The 25,626-nt window shown below is 44.7% G+C and overlaps 1 protein-coding gene across 13 annotated transcripts in view; it reads left to right on the top strand.

The window, feature by feature from the left end:
* DOCK9 (dedicator of cytokinesis 9) overlaps positions 1-25,626 on the top strand; it is a 270,534-nt gene that overhangs the window by 88,449 nt on the left and 156,459 nt on the right. For 3 of the 13 annotated variants that reach the window (XM_043892116.1, XM_043892113.1, XM_043892108.1), the window contains exon 1: positions 13,765-14,031. The exons of 8 other annotated variants lie outside the window; for them this stretch is intronic. In XM_043892116.1, coding sequence (XP_043748051.1) covers positions 13,906-14,031 — 126 coding nt within the window. In that variant the 5' untranslated portion in view covers positions 13,765-13,905. Of the gene's footprint in view, positions 1-13,763; positions 14,032-25,626 lie in introns of those variants that run through there. 2 more of the 13 variants (XM_043892112.1, XM_043892105.1) reach the window with 1 other exon arrangement.

The following is a 25,626-nucleotide window of genomic DNA, read 5'->3' as shown; positions in this document are numbered from 1 at the left end:
AGTGCCGGTTTGCACAGAGTAAGACAAGATTAGTGTCACAGCAGAAGAGTAAAGTCAGCCCGGTGAGCTGGGGTGCTAGTATGTACTACTGAACCGCAGGAACCTCGAGCTGAAAGAACCTGACCGTCAGATGGTTCCGTGTCCTCACTGGATGAGCACGTGTCCCAGAGACAAGTGGAGACTTGGAGGTGGCACGTTAGCTCCAGGGGGCTGGGTCTGCTGACACTTTCGGTTGATTTAACTCTATTGCAGTAAATCTGAAGCCCTGTGTTTCCCCCCGAATTAATGAACACATATTGTGGAACATGCTGCCATTATTTCAAAACAAGATGCTAGGAAAATTGTTAACATAGTCTCAGTTTAAAAATGCTGCTAAACAGAACCTCCTGAAGATTTTCTGTTTGTTTTACCACCTTTTCTTTAAGTCTTCAGTTGGGAACTAGAAATGCTCATGTAAGTTTTATCAGTCTAGTGTACACATCTGAGATCCTATTGAGCAGGAAGACAGACAGGGATACATTAGACAGCAGTATTGGATTAGGGTTTTTTTTTTTTTTTTTTTTTCATTACTGCCCTAGCTGCAGTGTGGAGGATGCATATGGAGGATGTCACTTTGGCATCTTATTCCTCTACAGCAGGAAGAAAGGAAATCCTTAGAAATGCATGTTGCCTTACTCTAAACAAATTGCTTCATTGCTTTTAGTTAGCTGCCATTGTGGTCACAAATATCAACTTGAATGAGCGCTTGTAACTTAGCTGACAAATAAGGTATTAAGGGACTATAGGCAACAAAACCCTAGGGGTTTGGTTTTGTTCTATATTCTCTTCAGGGAAGTATACTGCTGAGTGCCCATTTCGGTGTGTGATCACACCATTAAAATAACTGGAGAGATGCGTGGGGCCCTTGCTACTCTGGAGGGCCTTTCTTATTGGCTTGGAGTTGAAAGGCATTTTATTTTGGCAGGGCTCGGGGAAGACGGGGCAAGGAAGGTGGATGAAGGGTGATTCTGGTGGAGGAGCCCACCCGCAAAGTTCTATTTATTCCCCAAAATCCAGCTAAATCGAAAAGATCAATGGAAACCTGCCATGGCATTTCAGTAAGACTACGGTGTGTGTCCCGGAGAAGGAAATGGTAACCTACTCCGGTATTCTTGCTGGGGCAATACTGTGAACTGGGGAGCCTGGCCGGCTGTAGTCCGTGGGGTTGCAAAGAGTTGGACGCTACTTGGCCACTGAGCACAAGCGTGAAAGTGTGTGTCCATCCCCTGGAGGACAGTGAAAGTTTTGGCCTCGTCCCCGTCCTCTGCTTGCAGCGAAGTACAGTCATCTGTGTCACGCCTGTAAGAGATGCTAATATATCTGGGAACCTGTCCATGTTTCCTTGTATTGGATCTGGGCTTAAACATTGTGGGTGTTCTTCCTCTTTTGTGTTACTAAGATCCGTGACTCTCAGACTGAGGTGAAAGCCTACAGCATTAAGTATTGCCTGGAGGACTTTCCCAGGTCTCAGCTTAAGGCTCCAATTCAGAAGTTCTGGGTGGAGTCCTGGATCTGTATAACACAGAGGTAAGCAGGCACCTGGCAGGTTAAGATCAGGAGGTGGTAGGTAACATTCCAGGTTGACAGACAGCATTTCTGGAGGCATGGAGGTGAGGCGGGAGGAGGCAATACAGTCAGTGTTCCTTGTGCATAAGATTCGGGACGAGGGTGGTGAGGAGGGCAGGGGAGACCACAACGGGTCTGTGTGCTACATATGCCAGCAGGCTGTAGAAGGGTGGTCGTAGTTTAGCCCATGGAGAGACCATCCTGCCCTGGGAGCTAGATCTCCAGGGTGTACTGTTCGTTTCTATTTTCCCTCCTTGGGGGGATTAACATGGGCAGAAAGTCTTTGCCCTCACATTCCCATCTTCCCTCACTCTGTCCCATACTTTGAACTATTAGGTTTCACCTATGTGTGAACAATAAAATAAGATAAAAAAGATTTCAGTAGAGTGAGGTTTTGGCCCACATTGCCCCTGTGGGGGCTTTCTAGGGGGCACTAGTGGTCAAGAACCTGTGTGCCAATGCTGGAGACACGAGAGATGGGGTTTGATCCCTGGGTCAGGAAGATCCCCTGGAGAAGGAACTGGCCACCCACTCCAGTACTCTTGCCTGGGAAATCCCATGGACAGAGGAGCCTGGTGGGCTACAGTCCATGGGGCCACACAGAGTTGGACATGACTAAACTGACTTAGCACGGCATGGCCCCTGTGTTCACTTTGTTTTCTAAGGAACAAGAACTCATTTTGAGCTTGATTTTAAATCTTTCAAGTTGTGGATGATATCTGAAGATCTGGTCACTTGTAGACCAGTTTTAAAAGTAGGTGTTGATTTATCTTTATGGTCAAGGCAAGTAAAAATGACCTCTTGTTAATCTGTTTAAAAGTTGTTTTTACCACATAGGACCTCTGTGATCTTGGACTGACCCCCTAAATTCTGTGCCTCGGTTTCCTCGTCTGTAAAGTAAGAGTTGGTGGAGGAATATACTGCTTACGGCACTGCCAGGCACAGAGGAAAGCCATGCTGAGCAGGACTGTACTGGAGCCTGAAGCAAAAAGAAAATAAAGTCAGTAGTACTGACCTTCTCTTTGTTTCAAGTTGTGATTTGTTTATCATGGCTTTTTTTTGGGGGGGGGGTATGAACTTTGATTTTATTTGAGTGTTCCATTAAATTTTACTTATCTTGATTACTGAGTTTTTAGTGCGGTCTTAAATTCTGTCTCTCAACTGAGTGCTCCACTTAACTCATCCCAGTCATGACCATGGAGGAAGTATTTATTCATGCATTAGCTACTTTTTAGACATTATTTTAAAAGTTTCCCAAATAGGAATAAATGGCTTTAGAAATTTTAAATAATGTTTAGTTTAAAATAATTCATGCTTATTAAGGGAAGTCTAAAAAGTATAGATAAGTAGAAAGTAGGGAAGATGAAAGCCTTTGTTCCATATTTCTGACACAACACTGTCAACATTGAACTTCAGTTTTCATTTCTTGTTATCTTCCATCCTGATATTTTCAGGCCTCAGAAAACTCTGCAGTATTTTCTGTGGCTCCCTTAAGGAGATGTGTGTTCGAGAGGGAGGTCAGATTCGTTTGAAATAAAACTTAAACTATTCCGATCGACTTAATTATTAGGTTTAATGTTAATTTTGAAGCAGAGCTCCAAAGCATAGTAACTATGTGAACTTAAGGTAAGTTATTTAGTTTATAAGAACACTGGTTTCTCTAAAGAAAAATACCTCTTTATAGTGTTATTATTGTAAGGGTTGAGTTGAACTGAATTAAACGAGTATGTATGCTGAACGCCTAGCACACAGGAGGGACTTGGGAATGTTCTCCTTGCCCCTCTCCTCCAGACCCCAAGGCCATTCATTCTGTTTCCTTCCCACTTCTCTTCTATATTGAAATTCCTGTGTGACAGTCACCTAAACAAATAAATAAACATTGACTTCTAGATATAGGTCTTGGCAGAGCATAAATTGAAGCGTGTACCTGGAGAGTTCCCAAACGCTTCATGGAACACTGGAAGCCTCATTTATATTGTAGTTATTTAACCTGCTAGCTTTGACTCGATGATGGGACTTTAAGATCTGGCCCCTCTTTGTGGAAAGGCCAGTGGGATAGTCATAGCTACTTTTCAGAGCCTGATTAAACACCCCCACCGCCCACACCCCCCACCCCTCCACCCTCTGTCTTCTAGCAGTGCTTTTCCTGGAGGAGTGTTTTCCCTTGTGTGGGAGGGGAAAGCCGAAGCCCATTGTGTTGCGTGTGTCACACTTCAGGAATGTGACAAGGAGCCCTGGCCTGTTCAGCAGCTTCGGTGAGGGACCAGAGGTGGCTGCAGCTCCCTCACCTTCCACCTCCACCACCACCTTTGGTCACTAGGCTGTGTGATGTGTGCGTGTCGATTCAGTAGTGGGGAGAAAGGAAGCTCCAATAGCCGGCCTTCCCTGACATCTGCCCTCCTCACCTACCGTGTTTTTATCTCCACCTCCGGTTACTTTTATCTGTAGCTTATCTATGAAAGATTCTTTGAATTGAGTTATGTATTTTTACAAGTACTCAGGGGGAAACTTTGATTTGTCAGGATGTGTGGTTGTCCGGGAATAAGGTTTGAGCCCCTGAAACTGCTAGCTTTGTTTTCTCTTCCTTGTCAGTCTCTTAAATTCACAAAGGAAATCAGTCACAATGAGTGCTCGTTTAGGCAGCAGGATGAGAAAGGATACATCATCTTCGCCACTGATGAGTTTATCTTATGGAAGGGACGTAATCTGCTGTTGCTGCCAAAGAGGGGACTTCCCAATCATTGTCAGGGGACCGGCATGACTGTCAATGATCATTATCTTTTCGTCGTCCAGTCGCTCAGTCTTGTCTGACTCTTTTGTGACCCCCACAGACTATAGCCTGCCAGGCTCCTCTGTCCGTGGGATTCTCCAGGCAAGAATACTGGAGTGGGTTGCCATTTCCTTCTCCAAGGGATCCTTCCAACCCAGGGATCAGACCCAGGGATCGAACCTACGTTTCCTGCTTGGCACACGGATTCTTTCCCACTGAGCCACATTGTCTTTTTAAAGCAAGCTGAATTTGGCCAGATCTGCTGGATCACTTTGCAGAGTTTCCTCATGGTGGGTTTGCCCCTTGAAGCCTGGGCATGTTTCTGTTTTTGCAGAAGTCAGTATGCCGTGTTGGCTGGACCATTCTCTCTCTTTCCCCCAGGTTAGGGAGCTGATGGCCATGAACTGCGACACCTGGAGGGTAGTCAGAGCCCTGTGACCACTCTAGCTTGTCTCTTCTCTGTCATGGACCCATCAAGACGGTCCCCAACTTTCTACCTTGTAAACACTCATGGGACTGGCTTTAAGTAAGTTAGCATACACAGATATTTTTATAAAACCTATAATCTCAGAGGGTGGCTCTTTGCGTTTTTTCATTATGTTCTTTAGAGAGGTGTATGGGGGAGAAGTGAAAGAATGGATGTTCGTCTTCCATTTATAGCTGAATAAGACATTTGAAGGGAAAACGTTAGTGCTTAGGGCCTTAAAAGAAGGTTTTGATTATCTTTTCTCACCAAGCACACATTCTCTGGCCCTTCACCTCAACATTTGTTACGTGGTGAGGAAAGTTAGAAAATTCTACTTTGTGTGAACTCCCTTGGTGTTGGAGTTTGTGATAAATCAAGCCAAGGTGGGACAGTTTCACTGTTTGTTCTATAAGCAAACATTTATGGATTATCTGCTGTGCACCCAGCACTCAGCCGTTCCCCACTCCCCGGTGCTCAGAGCTGACGAGGGCAGATGACACGCCGGGCTAGGTCCAGTCCAGGTGGAGGCCACGGCAGGCCCCGCTGTGGTCTCTCAGGCTGGGAGTTTCATTTCCTGAGAAAAATCCCAAGCATGTTATGTTTCCCTTGGCTGTGTAAGTTTCCATCTCTGAAACAAATCATTGACACCGCTGGCTGAATGATCATCATTGTGACCAAAACAAACAGTTCACAGAAAAACTCTTGGTGTCCAGAGTGTAAGAGCTCTATATCCAGCCCAAGGGGATCCTGACCCTTGGGTGAATTCATCTGATAAATGTGTTCTGAGCACGTACCCTGTCTTAGGACCTGGGAATAGAGCAGTACAGAAAATAGACAAAAATCTGTCTTTCAAGAGCTGTGGCCTTTTTTTAAAGTGGAGTTGGACAGACACTAAACAAATAAGGAAAACAGTATAGAACGCCAGATGGTGACAGAGGCTGTGCAAGAGTGTAGGCAGGGAAGGGGGATGTCACGGGTGGGGGTGGGCTGTCTTCACGAGAAGCTTCTAGATGATTTGCGACTGCCGGCAGCGTTCTACGACAACAGTGGGATACGTCCATTGTCCCCCTGGGTCTTGGGAGTGAACGATGTCTAGCTCGGGTTGTAATGGTGATCCCTGTCTTTCAGGTGAGGAAAGTGGGCCCCCAGAGTGGTAAAGTCACTGTCCTACATTCACAGAGCCAGCCCCAGAGAGTACCCTAAGCCTCCCCCCGTCTAGAAATGGGAGGACTCCACCCATCTTACTTCCCTTATCTGAAAACGGAGCCTTCTCTAGGGCCCCTCCCGCTGCCCCAGCACTGTGGGCTCACCCCAGACGTGGAGAGAGGGCAGCAGGCCTCCTCCCCGCTTCTTCACAGTAGGACATCCTTGTCCTCTGCCAGACTCTCAGCTCTGCCTCTGTTGGAAATGAGGCTCTGACACATTTAGATATAGATCCACCTTTCGATCTGTGTATTTCTCTTCTGCGTGTTCTAGGGCAATATGATTCTGAAATGTGTAACATTCAGTTGGAGTGGTTTGTTGTTGTTCAGTCACTAAAGTGTGTCCAACTCCTTGCAACCCCATGGACCGCAGCACTCCAGGCCTCCCTGTCCTTCACTCTCTCCCGGAGCTTGCTCAAACTCATGTCCACTGAGTTGGTGATGCCATTCAACCATCTCCTCCTCTGTTGCCCCCATCTCCTCCTGCCTTCACTAGAAGCTGCTCAGTGAGGGCTTCATCTGATGACCTATTGGCTTACTTGGGTGTCAATCGAGGCCTTCTTAGTGGCTTGATCATCATTCAGCCAGATCCAGGGAATCTTCCCAACCCCGGGACAGAACCCAGGTCTCCGGCATTGCTCTGGAAGACAGCATGGCAACCCACTCCAGTATTCCTGCCTGAAGAATCCCCACGGAGAGAGGAGCCTGGCGGGCTATAGTCCATGGGGTTGCAGAGAGTTGGACACAACTGAGCGACTAAGCGCACACAGGATATCAGTCAGCAAATGAGTGAGATCGCAGGTGTTGACGCCGCTGACGGCCATCTAATGTCTGCTGATTTAACCGTTTACATTGCTTTACTGTCTACTTCAGTCAAATTTAAACCAGCTGAAGTGAAGAGCTTTGTGTCTTAAAACTTTGGTTGACTGTCTGGCTCATCTCTCTGGACCTCAGTTTCCTTTTTCTGTGAGTGGAGGATCTTCCCCTGGTCCCTTGTCTAAGGACTAGATAAACTCTAGGGGCTTTTCTGTAGAAATTACAGGAACACAATTTTGAATGTAGGTTTAGAAGGGTTCATGGACCATTTTCCCCCATGTCCAGGCTTGGATTCCGGTTTAATAAGGAACACTAGGCTAGATGATAGCGTGCATCTCATTTTTTGTGATTATCTGATTAAATCTGTAATGACAAAAATCATCGAGGTGAGCATCAAACTTCGTGAAAAGTGAAGTGAAAGTGTTAGCCTCTCCGCTGTGTCCGACTCTTTGCAATTCCATGGTCTGTCCATGGAATTCTCCAGGCAAGAATACTGGAGTGGGTTGCCGTTCCCTTCTCCAGGGATCAAACCCAGGTCTTCTGCATTGCAGGCAGATTCTTTACCATCTGAGCTAACAGGGAAGCCCTGTCAGACTTCATATCAGAATGTGTTTCTTTAATAATAACTTCTAAGAGGCCCCAAGGGTCTGGTTTAGGAACCCTCCCTCCCCTCCCCTCCCACTTCTACCTGCCTTTTTGTCGCCGTGTCCCTCCTCTGTTGTAGCCGGCTGCTCAGCCCCTTGTTCCCTGCACCTGTTGCCTCTGGTCCTGTCCTGTCCTCTGTTCTCCCACTTCTATGCACGATGTTTTTGTCTCCTCAGAGGGACAGATTGTATTCCCAACACCATTTCTTTTCTTTGGCCAGCAAGCTGACCTGTAACAATACACTGTGGAAGTCTTTAGTCATTTGTTTCTTTTTGTAAGTTTTCTTAATAATTCTTTCTTACTGTTTCACTTTTTCCCAGAAAGGAGAAATTGAGTGATTACTTCAGAGTACATAATTAATATGTATTTAAGTCTCCACTCCAAAGTATGTGTGTATGTATATTTTTTTATTGTTGTTCAGTCACCAAGTCATGTCTGACTTCTTTGCGACCCCACGCACGGCAGCCCTCCAGGCTTTCCCTGTCCCTCACCTTCTCCCAGAGTTTGCCCAAGTTCATGTCTAGGAACATGTCGGTGATGCCATCCAACCATCTCATCCTCAGTCGCGCTCTTTTTCTGCCTTCAACCTTTCCCAGCATCAGGGTCTTTTCCAGTGAGTCAGCTGTACACATCAAGTGGCCAAAGTATTGGACCTTGAGCTTCAGCATCAGTCCTTCCAGTGAATATGCAGGGTTCATTTCCTTTAGGATTGACTGGTATACACACACATTTTATATATTTAAATGTACTTTACAAGTACACACACACACATACACACAACACACATATACACACATGCACATGTATACATGTGTATACACACATGTATGTATACAACATACATATATGTGCACACATATACACACATATGTATACCCACACACATATAAACACATACAGATATATACACACATATATATACACAACACATATACACACATATAACCATATACACACACACATATACACACACACAATTTATATACACACACACACATACACATATACACACACCCATATATACACACACACATATATAAACACGGTATATATATACACACACACACCCATATATACACACACATATATATACACACTCATATATACACACACACACATATACACACACCGATATATACACACACATATATAAACACACACAATATATATATACACACTCATATATATATATACACACACACACATATATATGTGTTGCCTTTCCAGTTAATTGTTATTTTGTAAATATCTTCCTGATTTGCCATGAGCCTCTAATAGAGTAAAAAAAAATTCTGTTGAGATAATTGATATTTATTCCTTGTACAGTCATGCTTTATATAGCTGCTAGCTACAGTGTAATGCAGTCGCAAATTTTATATAATTCATTGCCAAAAACACTTCTTAAAGGTTCAGTTATACTGTTTCCAAGGATACCTTGGTCTTAAAAAATGTCTGGCAAGTTTTTCAGAATAACATTTTCTTCGCTGGGAGAAAGGAACACTTTAACTATTAGTAAATGATGCATTGGGGTTCAGCATATGAACAGTTGAATGCTCCTGCCTTAATCTGGGCCACATGGAAATATTTGCATATTTTTACATCCACCAAATTTATGCTTCAGGGCTAAAGATAATCAGTGACATAAAACTGACACAAGCATTCAGTTCAGCTAATACATTTTGAATGCAGAACCTCAGAGCCTGGGAACTCAGCTCCTGACCCCATGAATTTACAGGCTCACTGGAGAGTGTGGTACATACACCCTTAATAAAAGGTGGACTGTGACAAGCTCCAAGATGGCAGTAAATGAAGGAGATGCCCAGGGGTGTCAGAAGAGGAGCTAATGCAGCCTGGCTGGGAGGATCCAGGGGCTTTCCTAGGAAGGTGGCATTTAAACTGGGTCTGGAGAGTCGCGTCGGTGTCCTGTGGGTGAGAGGGTCCTTTATTCAATTTCCTGCTTTTCAGAATTTGATGGAACTTCATTGTATGGTGGGTGGGGGATGACAGGGTCTTTGGAGTCTAGAGTTAGACTTTCTTATAGTAAATAATTACCCTTGGAAAAATTCCTTAAATTTCCTATACAGTTTTCATGGGTTTTTTTGTACCCAACCTGTATAATAATTTGTATGTATATTAAAATCCGAGAGCTGAAATCCATCTGCGGAAGCATCTATTTCATCTTATCTCTGAAATGTTCCTACTTTGCCATGGGTCTTCCTCCATTCCCATTCTATTTTAACAGTAAAACTCTATACCCTTAATGCATGCTTTTTTGGGGGGGAGGGGGAATTGTCAGTGTATAGATGATATTTACCTGTTTCCATGTTTTAAATTTATTTTTTAATTGAAGGAAAATTGCTTTGTAATGTGTTGGCTTCTGTACAGCAACACAAATCAGCTGTAATTATACATATATCACCTCCTCCTTTATTGCAGGTTAATAGATGTATGTGTTATTATAAGAGTTAAACTGGTTAATGTGTGGAAGAACTTGAGGTTTTCTAGTGTCTGAAGGTTGGTAAATATTTGTGGATTTGAATCCAAGGTCCAGCATATACCTTCCCTCTGAAATACGGTAAAGGAAAACTTGACCACATACTTCCTGTCCTTCTATGATGGCATTTCCTCTTGTGGCTGCTCTGACCAGATGTCGTTCTCTTGTCCTCAGACACCGATCTCATGAAGCCCTTAGAGAAACCACATCCTACTTGTTGGTTTAGGTTCAGACGCTCAGTGCTGTAGCGTGTGACCCCTTGACAGGCAGACTCACTGGTACTAGTGTGTGTTAGACGAGCGGAATCAAACAAGAGCCTCTTACGTTGCCTAAGTTAGGTAGCAGGAAAGGCAACAGTAGTATCTCCACTCCTCTAAATCCTGAGAATTTCCTTCCTTAATAAATTAGACCCCCCTCAAAGGTGACAGACCAGACCAGTGTCTTGCTTTGAGAATTGCTTTCCTTTATCTGGATTTAGGTATAATGCTCTGAGTTGGTGTGAGAAAGCTGTGTGAATTTCACTGCTACATTTCCTGTGAACATGTTGGGCACCTTATCTAGATATTGATCAGTTCTCTTCTATGTAAATTTCTCTGTGAGAAACTAGAAAAAATGTACTTGCCTTATAGCCTGGTATGTTTTTCCTTTTCAGGATATGAATTATGGAACTGATTATGTTTGCCTTTGTATCTTGACTACCTAGATGCTTAGAACCAATGCATAGTTTTTTCCTTGATTACAAAAGAAATATAAACTCACAGCTAAAGTTGTGAAAAGTAGAAAAACGTCAAGGAGATGCCTGGATCGTGGCAGAACACAAGGGGATCAAGACACCTATTGGAAGACAGTTGTCATAATCAAGCAGCAAAGAGGGAAGGGCAGTGAATTTTAAATTGCTGAAGCACTTTGTAATGCGCTGTAGCAACGCTGCTGGCAGAAGTGTCGTTTTTGGTCACACAGCTGAAGTCCGGAATTTAAGACTAAGGTTCATTTCTTCAGACTGGAATAGAACAGCAGCAATAATAGTTACCATTGAGAGAGCACCTGCTGTGTAACAGGCTCTGTGCTGTGCTGGTGTTACACTTTTACCTCTTCACTGAAATCATTTCAGTTGGATTAAACCCAAATGTTGCCTTTAACTGCTGGTCAGTAGCTTTTACCTATTTGTGCCCTCTAGCAATTGGCATAGTTGACAGAATCAGTTGACAACTGATTCTGCATAGCATCATGATGACGAGAGTGTCCGTTGTATCCGTAATGCACTATGTGACCTTCTGTACATAAAGCAACCTCTCTGGCCAGCAGTTTCTTCATCTGTAAAATGGGAATAACCATGTTTCCTGCTTCACAGCGTTGTTAAAGGACTTACCAGTTGGCTCAGTGGTAAAGAATCTGCCTGCTAAGCAGGAGATTCTGCTTCAGTCCCTGGGTCTGGAAGATTCCCTGGAGAGGGAAATGGCAGCCCATTCCAGTATTCTTGCCTGGAGAATTCCATGGAGAGAGGAGCCTGGTGGGCTGTAGTCCATGGGGTCACAAAGAGTTGGACACAACTTAGCAACTAAAGAACAACAGCAAGTGTTGTTATAATGATTAAATAAATCACCAGTGCAGGTTTTGGGACACAGTGAGCACTTAACAGTGTTCATAAAATAAATAACCTTTTAAGTTCCTTTTCATTGCTTACAGAATGTCAGGGTATTTTGACCTAATAAACAGGATAACATTTCTCTCCTTAAAGTCTAGAACTTCTGGTGGCCTAATGATGGAGGGGATTTGAGGAAGAATTGGGCTTTTTTGAACTCTTTGAGACATTTCAGAAAGGTTTTCAGTTGTTGGTTATGACGTGCTTTGAGCTTCCCTGGTGGCTCAAATGGTAAAGAGTCTGCCTGCAATGCAGGAGACCCCCGTTCGATCCCTGGGTGGGGAAGATCCCCTGGAGAAGGGAATGGCCACCCACTGCCGGTATTCTTGCCTGGAGAATTCCATGGACAGAGGAGTGTGGCGGGCTACAGTCCCTGGGGTCGGAAAGAGACACAACTGAGCGACTTTCACGTCACACTTGACCATGTGCTTTACTATGGTTCAGCTTGTCTGTTTAGTGCTTATGGCTTATCTCCTCTAATTTAGAGAACAACTGTAAGTTTCGACTTAACCATTATTTCAAATCTATATTTATGTAACTGAGGCTTTTTGGGTTTTTTTCCTATCCTCTTGTAACCTTACAAAGAGACATTTTGAAAATTCACAGATTGTATTTATTTTGGAACACAGATATGGTGAGTTTATATTACCCTGAAAGATTACCCAAGATTGAGAAATTGGGTAGTTTAAAAAAATTATTGTAGAGACTACTTTTTTTTTTTTTAATGGATTCATAGAACCTTTGTGACTCATTACCCAGTGCTGTCCACACTGAGAAAGATTCCTGAAGTTTGAGTGGCAGAGACTGGGGTGACCTCCGCAGGCCCTGGTGAGAGGATGAACGGGCGGACATAGGGTGCCAGCTGGGCTCCCCCGCTGCCCCCTGGGGACCCTGCCGGCCTCAGTCACTTGGCTGGGGACGAGGAGACTTGTGCCTCTATCTTATACAGTAGCTTCTGTGTTTTCCTGGATACAGGTACCTGTGTACCTCGTGGCACCTATTGTGTTAGTGATGCCTTGTTCCATTGTTTACATGTTACTACTACTACTGCTGTTATCTACTGTTAGTAAATTCTCCCCAGTCTCGATGAAATAAGCAGAATAACTAATTGGGAGAAGCTCTATGGCATTCCAGGAAGTACAGGTAAATACTTAATCCCATCTTAGGCTCATTTTCACATGTAGTTCATTAATAAATCCCTTGACGCTTTTGGTTTTTCCTGAGATGATTTTAAAATGACCTAACAGTTACTCCACCATTAATGTGAGGAAATGATGAAAATAGCAGGCTTTTGGGGAAACACATCAAGTGCTGTCACCGCTGAACCATGGGATGGTGACCCAGCTACTTTCCTGTGCTTCTGTGTAAATCCCTGTTAACTGCATGACTCCGTCCTTCACACTGTCTATTCATCTTGCCTTCTCAGCTTGTTCTGACACTCCTGGAAGGTGGGGACCCTCTCCTCTGCCTTACCTTTTCACTGACATCCTCTTGGAACCTAGTACCAGACTCGTTACCAGGTGGTACCCACACAACCGTGGATGGATTTAAGGTGATATTCTATTTAATAAAAGCATTTACTGTGATACGTGGAATCTCATGGAAATGTGTGTCGACCTCGCCTTTTGTCTACTATAAAACAGTAGATAAATTAAGTTTGCCGTGCCAGGGGCTGTCATGCAACGAGAAACTCTGCCCTTCTGTCTGCCTGTGTGGGGTGCCGGCTACAGGAATCCCTCCTGGTTGCCCCTCGCTGCTTTGATCGTCAGCCAAGCATTTGGTGTTTAGCTATAACACGAAGGAGAGCCTCCTGAAACTCTAAGAATCTGAGAACAGCCAGATGACCTGGCTTCTCTTCAGCTCCCGATGCGGAGTAATTAGGAAGGAATCTCACTGTGACTGGTTTGCTTTTCCACACTGCACTGTTTTGATTGGGGTCGATGTGGCCCACGCCGCGTGGAGCAGACACAATGAGGCCGGTCTTCACGGGAGAGGCAGTGCGCTGTGCATTGTACAGTTCGGGGTTTGTTTTCCTCTGGCCGGGCGGGTGGGAACCTCCCATTTTCCGAGCAGTAGTAACACCCCTGGAGGCTGGCCCTCCCACCCTGGCGGGCTCTGCAGGCCCAGCCGGCGGGGCTGACCACTTGTGCCTGGGAAGGCAGCTTCCTTTCCGTCCTCTGGCTCCTGGCATGCGTGTGCGTCGCACGGCCAAGGACTTGCAGCTGTCTCAGTTGCAGACTCTGTGACTTGCCTTCTCAGCCGAGGATGCAGGCTGATAAATGCAGGACAAGTAGCCGAAGTGTCAAAAAGGAGCTGGTGATCGAGTCCCCGCTGCGGTGCAAGGATGCAGCCCAGGGCGAGGGGGAAGCAGAGAGCCCGGGGCCAGTGCTGGTAAGAGGGGCCGGTCCCCGGGGCTTCTGCTGTCTTCCCCACACAGCGCTGTCATCGTCTGTGCGTGCTCCGTGCCTTCTGGCCCTTCGGTTGGATTCTAAACTTGCCTGTCTCTGACGAGCTCTCTTCTCTGTCTCCTCCTTTAGATTTGACTTGGGTTCCACTTTGATTCTTCTTTGGGAGGAAAGATATGTTGACATCTTGTGGGTGAACGTGGTTTCCAAGAGGCTCCTTTGTATATACAACAACTACATATTGTTCAAAATTAAGTCTCACCTCGTTGCGCTGTTGCCAATGTAAACCTGGGAGGCACACTGTAATTGCCTTTTATAGGATTGAAAAAGATGCCCTTTGCAGAATTAAAACTTGTTCACATTATGTGTTTGTGAACATTAGGATGGTAACGTGGGGGTGTGGTTTAAGGAACCTAGCTGCTGAACTTACATGTGTTCTCACCCCTTTTAACAAGTTTGCCTTGAATTGAACAAAGTAAGAAATAACCTGTGCTTGGAAACCAGTTGCTAGTAAAGTTTCTATTCTTAACATTAGCTAAACTCAGAGCAGTCTGGATAAATTCAAGTGCCTCAGTAGACTTTGTAAGGGCAGAATGTGAAAAATGGTTTTGTTGTTAGCGTCAATGAGTAGGTTGTGCTCCTCTCTTGGAATTTCTTCAGTACAATAAAGGCACATAACTTTTAAAGCAAACTGCAAAAAGCCACCAACATGCACATCGGAGGGAACAATTAAGCCTTTCAAATGATCTGTTAAAGGGATTGTTACACTCATACTTAGCAATTTTATATAGTGATTTGTTTTTTAAAACATCAAAGTTCATTTTCTGTTATAAAGTGTTGGGTTAATTAACGTATTTTTCAATTAATGCTTTTAAGAATCTAAACCTCAACTTCTCTGTAATGGATTTGACTTGAATTAAATCGCCTTTGATCTGTGAGACAGCCATATATTGTACGGCCTTCAAAATTATGTTGCTAATCCGGAACTGAGAAAGTAAAGTGTAAGGGGCTTTTTGGATGTAGGTTTTCATCTTAGAGATTTAGGCCCCCCTCCCCCCAACATTGTTTAGAGATGTTTTTCGTTATCTTGGATTCCTTTCTGCTAGCACAATAGTTCATTTATCCATTGAGAAGCATGAGCTGCTTACATGCGGTAATAGATTAAACCGGTTAAAGCTCCCAGCTGATGTCGCTTCTGATTTCTTGGAGGAAGTTGTGTGGTTTGGGTTCCCTTGTGAATATCCTTAAAAATCTTTTGTCAGTGATTCTCCAGATGTGTAGAAATATTTGTCCAGAAGATTAAATACACTGTAGAAAGATGCTCTGTGATTTTTTTTTTAATCACCCTAGTGACTTTTAAAAAATTTGTTTCTCTTTCTTGTGCTCAAAAAAAAAAAAAAAAAAAAAAAAGAAAAGAAAATCAGCTGCTCATGTCCCAGTTATTTGTTTAGGTCGAGCCTCACCCCAGGCAGGTCCGGGGGAGCTTGTTTTCTGCTGTGATGGATGAGGCTGGGCCGGCCGCAGCTGTGCCTGCTGGGGGTGCTCATGGGGGACCCAGAAGCTCCTGGGAGCGTGGGGCGCTCTGGCTCATACACCTGGGGAGAGGTGTGACGGGGACGGGGAGGCAGCAGTGATACGGGAAGGAACCTGTTCTTGTCTGATAGTGTTTCTCTCTTGCATTGTGGTGAACAAGATGGAAAGAGCTACCACAGATAAGAGAAGCAAGGATACTTAAGCAGAGCTTCTGCCCCAGGCAGATCTCCTTACCTGTGATTCTTGCTGCCCTCGACAAATGCGCATTCAGCACACCGCTAGGAGTGCAGCTTTTCTCCAGGACGAGTTTTTAAGAGTTACGCAGCGCAACCTTGAGATCTGCTCATTATTATTATGTCAGTAGCTCGCTTGCTTGTTGAGAATCCCTAAGTCTATAATGTTTAAATGTAAGTAACTTATTTTATTCAAGAGGTAGAATCTTGAAATCAAGTTTTAGTTTTAGTTATGTGTACAATCAGTCCTTGGGGAAAATATGACATAGTTTAGAAAGCCAAAAAATAATTAATGCATATAATTAGAAATAGGGATAGTATAAAATAAGGAAATGTAAAGTGCCCTTACCTTTGATTTCCAAAAGTGCCCACAGTTAATTACTTGGTAAATAACTTTCTCCAAACTTTCTCCAGTGTATGTGAAAATATAACTTATTGTATGTCTTTGGAAAATGTATGCTACTATAAACTTCTGCATTAATTTTCTCCCAGAACATATCAAGAACATCTTTGTCACCATGTATAGATGTATGCCATTATTTTTAATGGCTGTACCATAATTTGATTCAGTTTGTTTCCAACTTTTGCCACTAGTACAGTGTACAATCTTTGAGAAATGACTCTGTGGCCTGTGAGTGACTAATGGTGAATGTACTGGTAAATGTATCTGAAAGCACTTATGCTAGTGAGAAGAAGCCGTTTTCCTGTAAAACTTCTATCAGAAGTTAATGCCTCTTTCGCCTCTGCCAGGGCAACAGTTAAGTCTGCCTCAGCCGTGGCTGCTTGTTCCGTGCTGGGTAGAGTCAGTGTTTCCATTATAAGAGAAGTATGTGTTCAGAGGCTGTAAGGTTCAACTTACAGGCATCTGTGCAGGTGGGTCTTGTCCCTTCATTGTGGCAGTAGCTGGGGAGGAAGTACATGGTGAAATTTCCCCATTCCTCTCCAGGCTTACTGCCAACCCTTTGGAAAAATGACTCTGTGGGCTTTGAGTGACTAACAGGGGAACAATCAGGATACTCTTGATGTCTACAAGTTGGTTACCCCGCTGACATTTGAATACCTATTTTTGCTCCCCAAACCCTAGTGCAATTCCTGGAAATAATTTATGCTAATTGTTACGGCTCAACAATTGAGAGGAAAAGGGTGTGGCTTCAGAGGTTCAGGACTGGCTGGGGCCTCCGTCCTGTGTGTTACCCTCGCACTGCTCACTTTGAAGAGGCAGGCGAGGCCCGCAGCTCAGGTCTCACCTGGGGAGCTCTGCAGGCTGAAAGGTGTGAGGACGGAGAGGGCTGCATTTTCACATGTTAGACACCTTGTTAGGTATTTTTAAAGCAGTAGCTTTTTAGCAACATCTGTTTTATTTTTGATATTTTTCTTTTTAAAGAAATACTTATAATTTATTTGTTCGTTTGTTTATTGGCTGTGCGGCATGCGGGATCTTAGTTCCCAGACCAGGGGTTGAACCTGTGCCCGCTGCAGTGGAAGTACAGAGTCCTAACCACTGGAGGGCCAGTTTTTAACATTTTTCTGGGATCTTCAAGTGTTCAACACGGAATCTGAGTTCTTATTTTACTATTTTAAAGAACAAGTGATTAGCTAAATGACTGTATGAGATGGCAGCATGTGTACCCATGTAGAAAGAAATTAGGAAACTTGGCTTTTCATTAAGTCAGTGTATTACCTGGGGAAGCCTCTTCTACTGTAAGTTCTATTTACTCTAGAAATAGCAGAAGCGAATTAAGATACAAACCCTGAAGGATGCGCTTATGGGTAATGTTCATGTTGTTGTCGGTATCCTATAAGACTTTAGCGTATTGTGATTGAGTTAATTAATTTATACTTGTAAAACCCTCTGCCCTCCATGTTTTTCTGCATCCTTACAGATGTCTTTAGAAGTAATTAATTAATGATATTATGTTGATGTTATTCAATAGGTAGTTGTTGTTTTTTTTTTTTAATATACTGAGTGGTGAAGGAAGGAAATTCCTGCAAGCTCTGTGTAATGACATATTCCCAGGTGACAAAAAAAAACCAACAGGACGTTTTCCTTATTCAGAACCACCAGCCTTCACTGTGCTCCTCGGTTTCCCCTTCACTTGTGTCTTTGTTCATTCGGCCACTTTTTTAAGAACCGGGATTTGCAAACGTACCGGGTAGTGCGCTGGGGATACAGAGGTGAGTGAGACACACTTCTCCCCAAGCAGCACAGCGTGGGTAATGAGGGGCTTCTTTCCTCAGAAATGCTGTTCACCCTGTATTTTTTTAGGTTCAGTGAGTGTCGGTCTCACCCATCCTTTTCCACTGAGGCAGACAACACTTAAAATCATCTTCATCATCGGCTCCAGCAAGGACGCGTTCTGTGTTTTTAGCACCTAAAGCAGGCATAACCCTGCTTTACTGAGGGCGTAGGGACCCTGACGGTTCTCATGAACAGTCTGTGTGAATGAGGCCCCGCTGTGGCACATGTACTGGGGGTCAGTTGCTGGGAGGAATCTTTGGCAAGTGGATGCTTCTCTCACCCTAGAGAAGTGGCTTCCACAGCTCATATCCCTGTGTCCTTATAGCCCTGGGCCTCTCCCACCTTCCAGGAGGCTTGCTCATTTCTTTTCTCATGCGTGCCAGTAACATGGAGGCAGAGTGACTTGTCACTGTTTTTTAATAACAAGGTACTGGCAGTTGCTCTGTTGTTGTTGTTGTTTTCTGATGTAAAAACAAAAATAGAAAATATTTATATAGTGTCTTCCTTTGTGCCAGAAACTGTTTTAAACCTATTAAATATGTTATGTCAATTCATCCTCCCAGTTCCAAGAGGCAGTTACTATTATTATTAGTCTTTTTTAAAGATGAGGAGGCTGAGCCCAGAGAGGTAACTTACAAAAAATCATACTTTTAGGAAGTGACAGAGCCGGCTTTAAGGTGCCAGTCAGGTTTTCCAGAACCCATACCTGAACACATATGTATGGTTCATTACCAAAAACCAGTGTATCCCTTATGCTTGAAGTTGGGATTATAAAGAAAAAAGAGAAGTTCAAAACAACTCCCTGCCCTTAAGAAATGTAAAGCTGGTTAGAGAAAGGCCAATTACTAAGTGGCAAAACAACAGCAGTTGAATAGCACAGACAGACGAAGAGGAGGATGGTCATGGCTAAAGGTGTTGGAAATGTGAACAGGATGGAGTTGGGGGTCACATCACTCTTCTTTTGGGTCGTGTTTTATCATCCTCCCGGAAAATTACACAGGAGCATAGATAGATTGGTAGAATATCTGAGAATCTGGAGATATCTTATTTTCCTCCCTAGATTTCTTTTTTTTTTTAAATTGATTTACAGCATAATCCAGGATAACCCTGAAATGTTTATTTCCTAATCAATGAAAGAGGCACCATGGTCCCCATGGTATCAATAGGAGGCTGCCATCTGCTCAGTGTCCCCTAGCTTTTGACAGGTGGTGGCCAAACACGAGACAGCAGCACTGTGTCACTGCCAGGGAGTGATGTGGCTGGTCCCGAGAAGACAGTTTGGAGACCAGCTTCAGATCTGGTCAGGGATCTGCCTTTTAATCTCTGCAGATGACCACCCTTCCCTCCCTCAAATACTAGCCCGACCCTGGCTTCAGCATTTTTCTTGTCTGTAAAATGAGAAAGTGAAAGTGAAAGTTGCTCAGTCTGACTCTTTGCAACCCCATGGAATTCTCCAGGCCAGAATACTGGAGTGGGTAGCCTTTCCCTTCTCCAGGGGATCTTCCCAACCCAGGGATTGAACCCAGGTCACTCACATTGCGGGCGGATTCTTTACCAGCTGAGCCACAAGGGAAGCCCAATGAGAAGAAAAATGAAAAAAAGAAAAAGTAAAATGAGAAGCGTGTAGTGAATAACCTCAAAGTTTCCATCTGGCACTAAGAGCCCGTGTTTCAGGGTCATTCACTTTGGCCCACAGTATGCTGTGATGGGATCACATCAGGACTTGGGGGTTTGTTTTAGGTTCTGAGCTCAGTTTATCCAGAATCGTCTGGATTTTGAGTTGGAGGAGCTGTAAAACAGGAGATATTGGATTTCAACCCAATGTAATGAATAAGACAAGTGCAGTGGGTTGGCAAACCTGAAAATAAATAGAAGTGGTGAGTCTGTAAGTCAGTTGTGTCTGACTCTTTGCAACTCCATGGACTGGCTCCTCTGTGCATGGGATTCTAGACAGACAAGAATACTGGAGTGGGTTGCCATGCCTTCCTCCAGGGGACCTTCCTGACCCAGCGATTGAACCCGATCCCACATTGCAGGCAGATTCTTAACCATCTGAGCTACCAGGGAAGCAAACAGAAGTGGTAGCAGGGAATAATGTACAGGAAAGGCAAGAAGATCTGGCTTGAACCTACAGATGAGACGACTGAGTATAATTTTAGAAGCAAGAAGACTTGGAAATTATAGTTTATCCTCAACTTTACAGAAGTTGGAAATATCCCTGTAATGTGATACAGCTTGTCCTAAGTTTCTCTTCGAGTGTCGTTTGAGGCTTGAGAAGTTTTTAGTGCTCGCCTTCCAGACAAGCGGCCGTGCCACTTCCCAGCAGGGCTCGGGGAGGGGCTGGTCCGGAGTTCTGTTTCGGGGTCTCCTTGCTGTGGAGTGTCGTCACTGCTAAGGCAGAAGTGGGCAGTGCCAAGGGCCTGCCCTCGCGGTCAGAAGTCCTGGGCCCTGTGTCTTCTAAACACTTTTCTAAGCCGGGATTGTTTCTGCCGGATGGAGATAGTCTTGATGGCTGTCCTCCAACCCCTTGTCTCCGAAAGGTTGTCTGGGCTGCCCTGGTCAGCTTAACCACATTCAGCCTTTCCTTACTCTGAGCCATGCTCTATATGCCGCCAGGCCAGTTGTCCGAAAGTTCAGATAGCGGCCGTTAATCTCCTGCTTACATCCCTTCGCTAACTTGTCTTTGCAGAGAAGGCAAAGCACGCCTGCTTGGCCCTCAGAGGCTGGTGCTGAAGGTGCTTGTAGACCTCCCTTGTCTGCTGCACTTCCCCAGATGTGTCCTGACCCCAGCCCTCTGTTCTTTGGGGTGCTTTCACACGTGGGCACAGTGCTGCTTTTTGCCTGGCACGGCTTCCCTGCCCGACCACTTTCTCTCATCTTTCAAGTCTCAGTCACATACCAGCTCCTCGAAAAAGCCTGTACTCTCTCCCCACGTCTTCCTGAAGACTGTGCTCCGTGGCCCACCACGAATCATTATTCTAGCGTGTTAGGCTATCGTGCTGTGTCGTGCTGAGGTTTGTACAGTCTCCCTCTCTAGTTGTGGGGGTGGGGTATATGCCCCATAGGAGCCCTGTTTTTTTGTTTTTTAAGTATCCCATCTCTGACGTAGTGTCAAACCCCGCCCCGCGCCCCCGCCCACACTTTCTCTCCTTCTGGCACGGCCCTTGTCACCTTTGCAGGATGCACGGCGCGGGTTGCCGAAAGGGCTTTTAGGAGAGACTGGACCTGAGGGTCTTTCTCCCTCTCTTTTCTTCCCTCTTTCACCTTCATTGGTTTTGCCACCAATATTCAAACATGCTGAAATGCCAGAACAAGTAAAAGCGGGTGCACTAGAGGAGCCTGTTTGACTAAAGGTGATGTGGGTATTGTGCCCCCAAACTCTCCTGTGCTTCTGTTATTTTTGATCTAAAGTAAAATGTTGGCTTACATTTTGTGACCTAAGGACACAAATGCAAACATAGGTGACCAGGGTCCAAACCTGCCTCTCTCTCTTCCTCTCAGCCAGCACCCATCGTTTCTGTATCAACTCTACTGCTTCTCATTAGCCACCAAAACTATAACTTCATAATCTCTGATTCTTGTAGGACATTTGGGAAAACTCATTGTGTGACTCTATTACCAGAATCCCAGTAAATTGATTATATGTGGAAAGGGTATTGGAGACCCACAAGATGCAGGGCCAGGAAGACAGTCAAGTGGGACCTGTTAGCAACACTGAACAATCCAGTTTGCCTGCTTTAACTTTGTCACAATTTAACCTGACTATTTTGTCTCCAATGTGGGTAGTTTTCCCAAAATTTATCTCATCTCCCTAAGTGAAAATTTCAGGAAATTGTCTGTTCCTTGTTTTGCCCTGAAGTGTTAAAAATTATCTGTAAACAAAAAGTATATTTCATACAATCTCTCTAGGCAAGAATACTGGAGTGAGTTGCCATGCCCTCCTCCAGGGGATCTTCCTGACCCAGGGATAGAACCCAGGTCTGCCGCATTGCAGGCAGATTTTTAACCATCTGAGCCATCAGGAAAGCCCCAATGGAACTATAGCACTAGGCACATATGTAATTCTAAATTTTCTTGTAGCCAAATTACAGTGAAATAAATATGTGTAGTTAATTTTAGTAATATAGTTTTGTAACCCAGTATTTCCAAAAGTAGTATCCTTTCAGCATTTAATCCTTGTAAAATATCAAGGCATTATACATTCTTTTATTCATACTAAGTCTTTGAAACTGGCTGGCTATTTTACACCTGTAGCACATCTAAATTCAAGATGGTCACAGGTAGTTAGAAACTACTGTACCGAACAATGCAGGTCTGTAACCATACACATTCCAGAGCTTTAAGACCTCCAATCAGAAAAGTTGTAGGGTTTTTTTTGTGGGGGTGAGTCATATTTGTGAATCTGGGTTGGGGAGGAAATGCATGATTTAAGTTTAAGGTTGGGTTCTCCTTGCCAAGATCATGTCCTTGAAGTATTTGGAAATAATGTGAATGACCTTTTACGTAATGGCATTAAAACCTCATGTTCAAATCTGGTTCTTCAGGAAGATTTAGTATTTTGGAGTATGATTTGTGATGTATCAATACTTGATACAGAAAATGATTATCTTTCAGGGAAGGACTCTGCCTTTTCTCTCTCCTGCTGTGAGATTGTGGTGCCTGGGTAGTTCAGTGTAGCTTATGTTTCTAGATCTCAGAGGTGAGCAGAAGGCCTCAGATTCCTGTCCTCCCTGGTGGTGTGGAGGCTGAGGCAATGTGGTGTGGCCCAGTGTTGTGCATTCCCGGGACAAAAAGAAGTGGAGGCTTTAGGGAAGGGCTTCCTGTTCTGGAACTCTGCAATGCCGTCACGTGTCTCGCTAGCGGGTGATGGGAAAGGTCGTGGGCTTGGGGCCAGGAGACCCACAGGTCACCATCTGTGAGACCTTTGTTGATTCATGGAACCCCTCCGAGGTTTGGTTTCCCCATCTAGGAAAAGGTGGTGATGCAACCCTAAGAGTTTCGGGGCAGGTTTAGAGAGAGAATTTATGTGTGATCCAGCAAAGGCTTGTTTATACTCTAGGGACTAAAATTCTCTGTATCTGAATGAGCTTAACTACATATGATCCCCATGACCAGTGCTGTGAACCACGCGCTGTTATATTGAAACCCTTCAGTGACCCTGCAATGAAGATAAGAGAAAGTGGTATTTTTCAGTGCTTTGTACCAGGCACTTAATATTGAAACCCTTCAGTGACCCTGTGATGAAGAGAGAAATTGGTATTTTTCCCATTTTCAGATGTGGATATGCAGATTGAGTAATTTGTCCCAAGGCCATGTAGTCAACAAGCAGTCGAGCCAAAAAACACTTTGTAATATGAATTTCTCAAACATACATGAAGGTAGACAGACTCGGAGAGTGGTTTTCTGACTTGGGTGGCATCACAGGCACCCAGATTGCATGGCCCCGCCCCCAGAATTTCTGATTCGGTGGCTCTGGGGTTAACATGCATTTCTAGCAAGTTCCAGGCAGCTCTGGTACTGCTGGCCTGAGGCCACACTTTGAGAAACACTGGGCTGATATGATGACCCCCTCATCCACCCATCACCACCTGCAACAATAGCAATTATTTGTGGGATCGGGACTTTAATCCTGACACCCCATACCTGCCCTTGCTGGTGTCCGAACTGCCTCCCCGGTGATGACGTGCTCAGAAACTCCTGTGAACCAGAACCGTGTTATGAATATTCCATTCCCCGCCCCACTCCCCCCCAGTGTTTACAGATAAGTAGTTTAAGTTGTTTTGAAATCTGACTAAATCTGGCCTTTCAGCTTAATTACTTGACCTCTTCATTTCAAGGTTTCAAAAATAGCTTTTATTGACCTAGGAAGAGTGAAGAATTTCAGTCCATAATGCTAAGAAAAGTGGGAGGGAAATTACTGCCGGGAGCGGAGTCTGGTGTAGACTGAAGCTAAACTTCTTTAGGCACCTGCCGTGCTGTGGGTCTTTTTCTTTTGCCTTCATCGTCGCTTTTCACATGTGAAAAAATGGCAGGAGAATCAGCAGCTGGCATGGCGTGTGTGAGAGACGTGCACAGAGGCGTCCCTCGGGCTCCCCGCCTGTTCACTGTCTCCTCCCTCCCTTCTCTGCCTCTCTGGCTCATGCCCTGCCTCAGGGCAGAAAGAAGACACTTGAGGTGCTGTCTGCACAGGCAGCACTCGGCTCCACTCAGGATTCTCAGGGGCGCAAGGCGCGGAGGAGGCCCCCCTAAGCCCCTCGTCCTCTGTGGCCCCCCCACTGAGCACAGCTGACTGCATGCAAGCAGTTATGTGGACTTTTGTTAATTAGTATTATTAACTTCATTATTACCTCCATTTCCATTCCATTTTCTAGATGCCATTGATTCGACAGTTTTTCATAGTCTCTAATTCTGTTCACTTTAGTAATAGGATAATAATCTTGGAAAACCACACTTATTTATAAAAGTGACAAATGCAAAACGCAGGCTCTTTTCCTTCCATCTGACTGACTGATTTTGCATGTCCAAGTACTGCTCACACTGACATGGTGATTCAATACAGTTTCTCAGTGACAAGCTCTCTCGTTTGAGTGCTCATTTCAGCACTGTGTAAAAAAAGGAATTCAGCATCTTATCAGTGTTTGTAATATAAAAAAGCGATATTCACAAGTATGTCATTCTTGGTGTTAGTCTCTTCTGAGGATAGCACCACATTTCAGCGTGAGAGATATATTTAGATGTCTGCAAGTTTGGTGTTCATTACAGGTCCTTCTAAACATTCTCCAGTTCACCCGCTCTTGTGGTTTCTTGCTGAGGCTCGAGCTTTCTTCTCAGTCCATGCTGATAGGGTCCCCCTTTCCTCCAGTCTTCTGGAGCAGGTGCTCGTGCATGCTTTCAGTGAGCATGCAAAAATTTAAAATGTGGAGGCTGAGAGGGGGAGTGGGGCCCAGGGAAGAATGTGGTCCAGGGGTCAGGAGACCCCGGATGCCAGCCCAGCTTTGCCAGCTGGGACAGTCACACAGCTCCCGCCCACGCTCCCCGGTGTCCCTGTCTGTAAGCCGAGAGGGTTGGACCAGACAAATCTCAGGTTCCGACGTTTGCACAGTTGCAACTCTATTCTTACCGAACCTCCCGCTCATTTTAAACATGCGGATTCTGAACAGCTGCTGAGGCCTTTGTTCCGGCTCACATTGTTAGCAGTCTGCAGAAGAACGAGTATTGCTGGAGGAGAAGGTGATCAGATGTTGGTTGTCAGCGTCTCCCAAGTCCTAATGTCCTGGGTTAAGGGAAGAAGACCGCATGTATTACAAGGAGATCGGAGGCCATTTTCCACGGCTGAAGGATGTACGCACCTCATTTTATGTCTCTCAGTCTTTTTGCTCCTTCACTGGTTTGCTGGCTTCCTTAGGGCCCTTCTCAACGTGGCCTGCCTGCACTGTAGCCTCATCCTTCACCACAGGCTGTAGTCCAGGGTGGCTTGGAGACTTGTGAGCTAATCATTGGGACGACCTCAAACAGATGCTGTTCAGAGAGTCGTTTGTTTTAGAGGAGGACCAAGGGCTGCCTGGGGCACCGGTAG

The sequence above is a fragment of the Cervus elaphus genome, chromosome 30 (assembly GCF_910594005.1).
Source record: "Cervus elaphus chromosome 30, mCerEla1.1, whole genome shotgun sequence".
Classification (NCBI taxonomy): Eukaryota; Metazoa; Chordata; class Mammalia; order Artiodactyla; family Cervidae; genus Cervus; species Cervus elaphus.
Note: the sequence above shows the minus strand (reverse complement) of the source record. Positions and strands in the feature narration are given on the sequence as shown.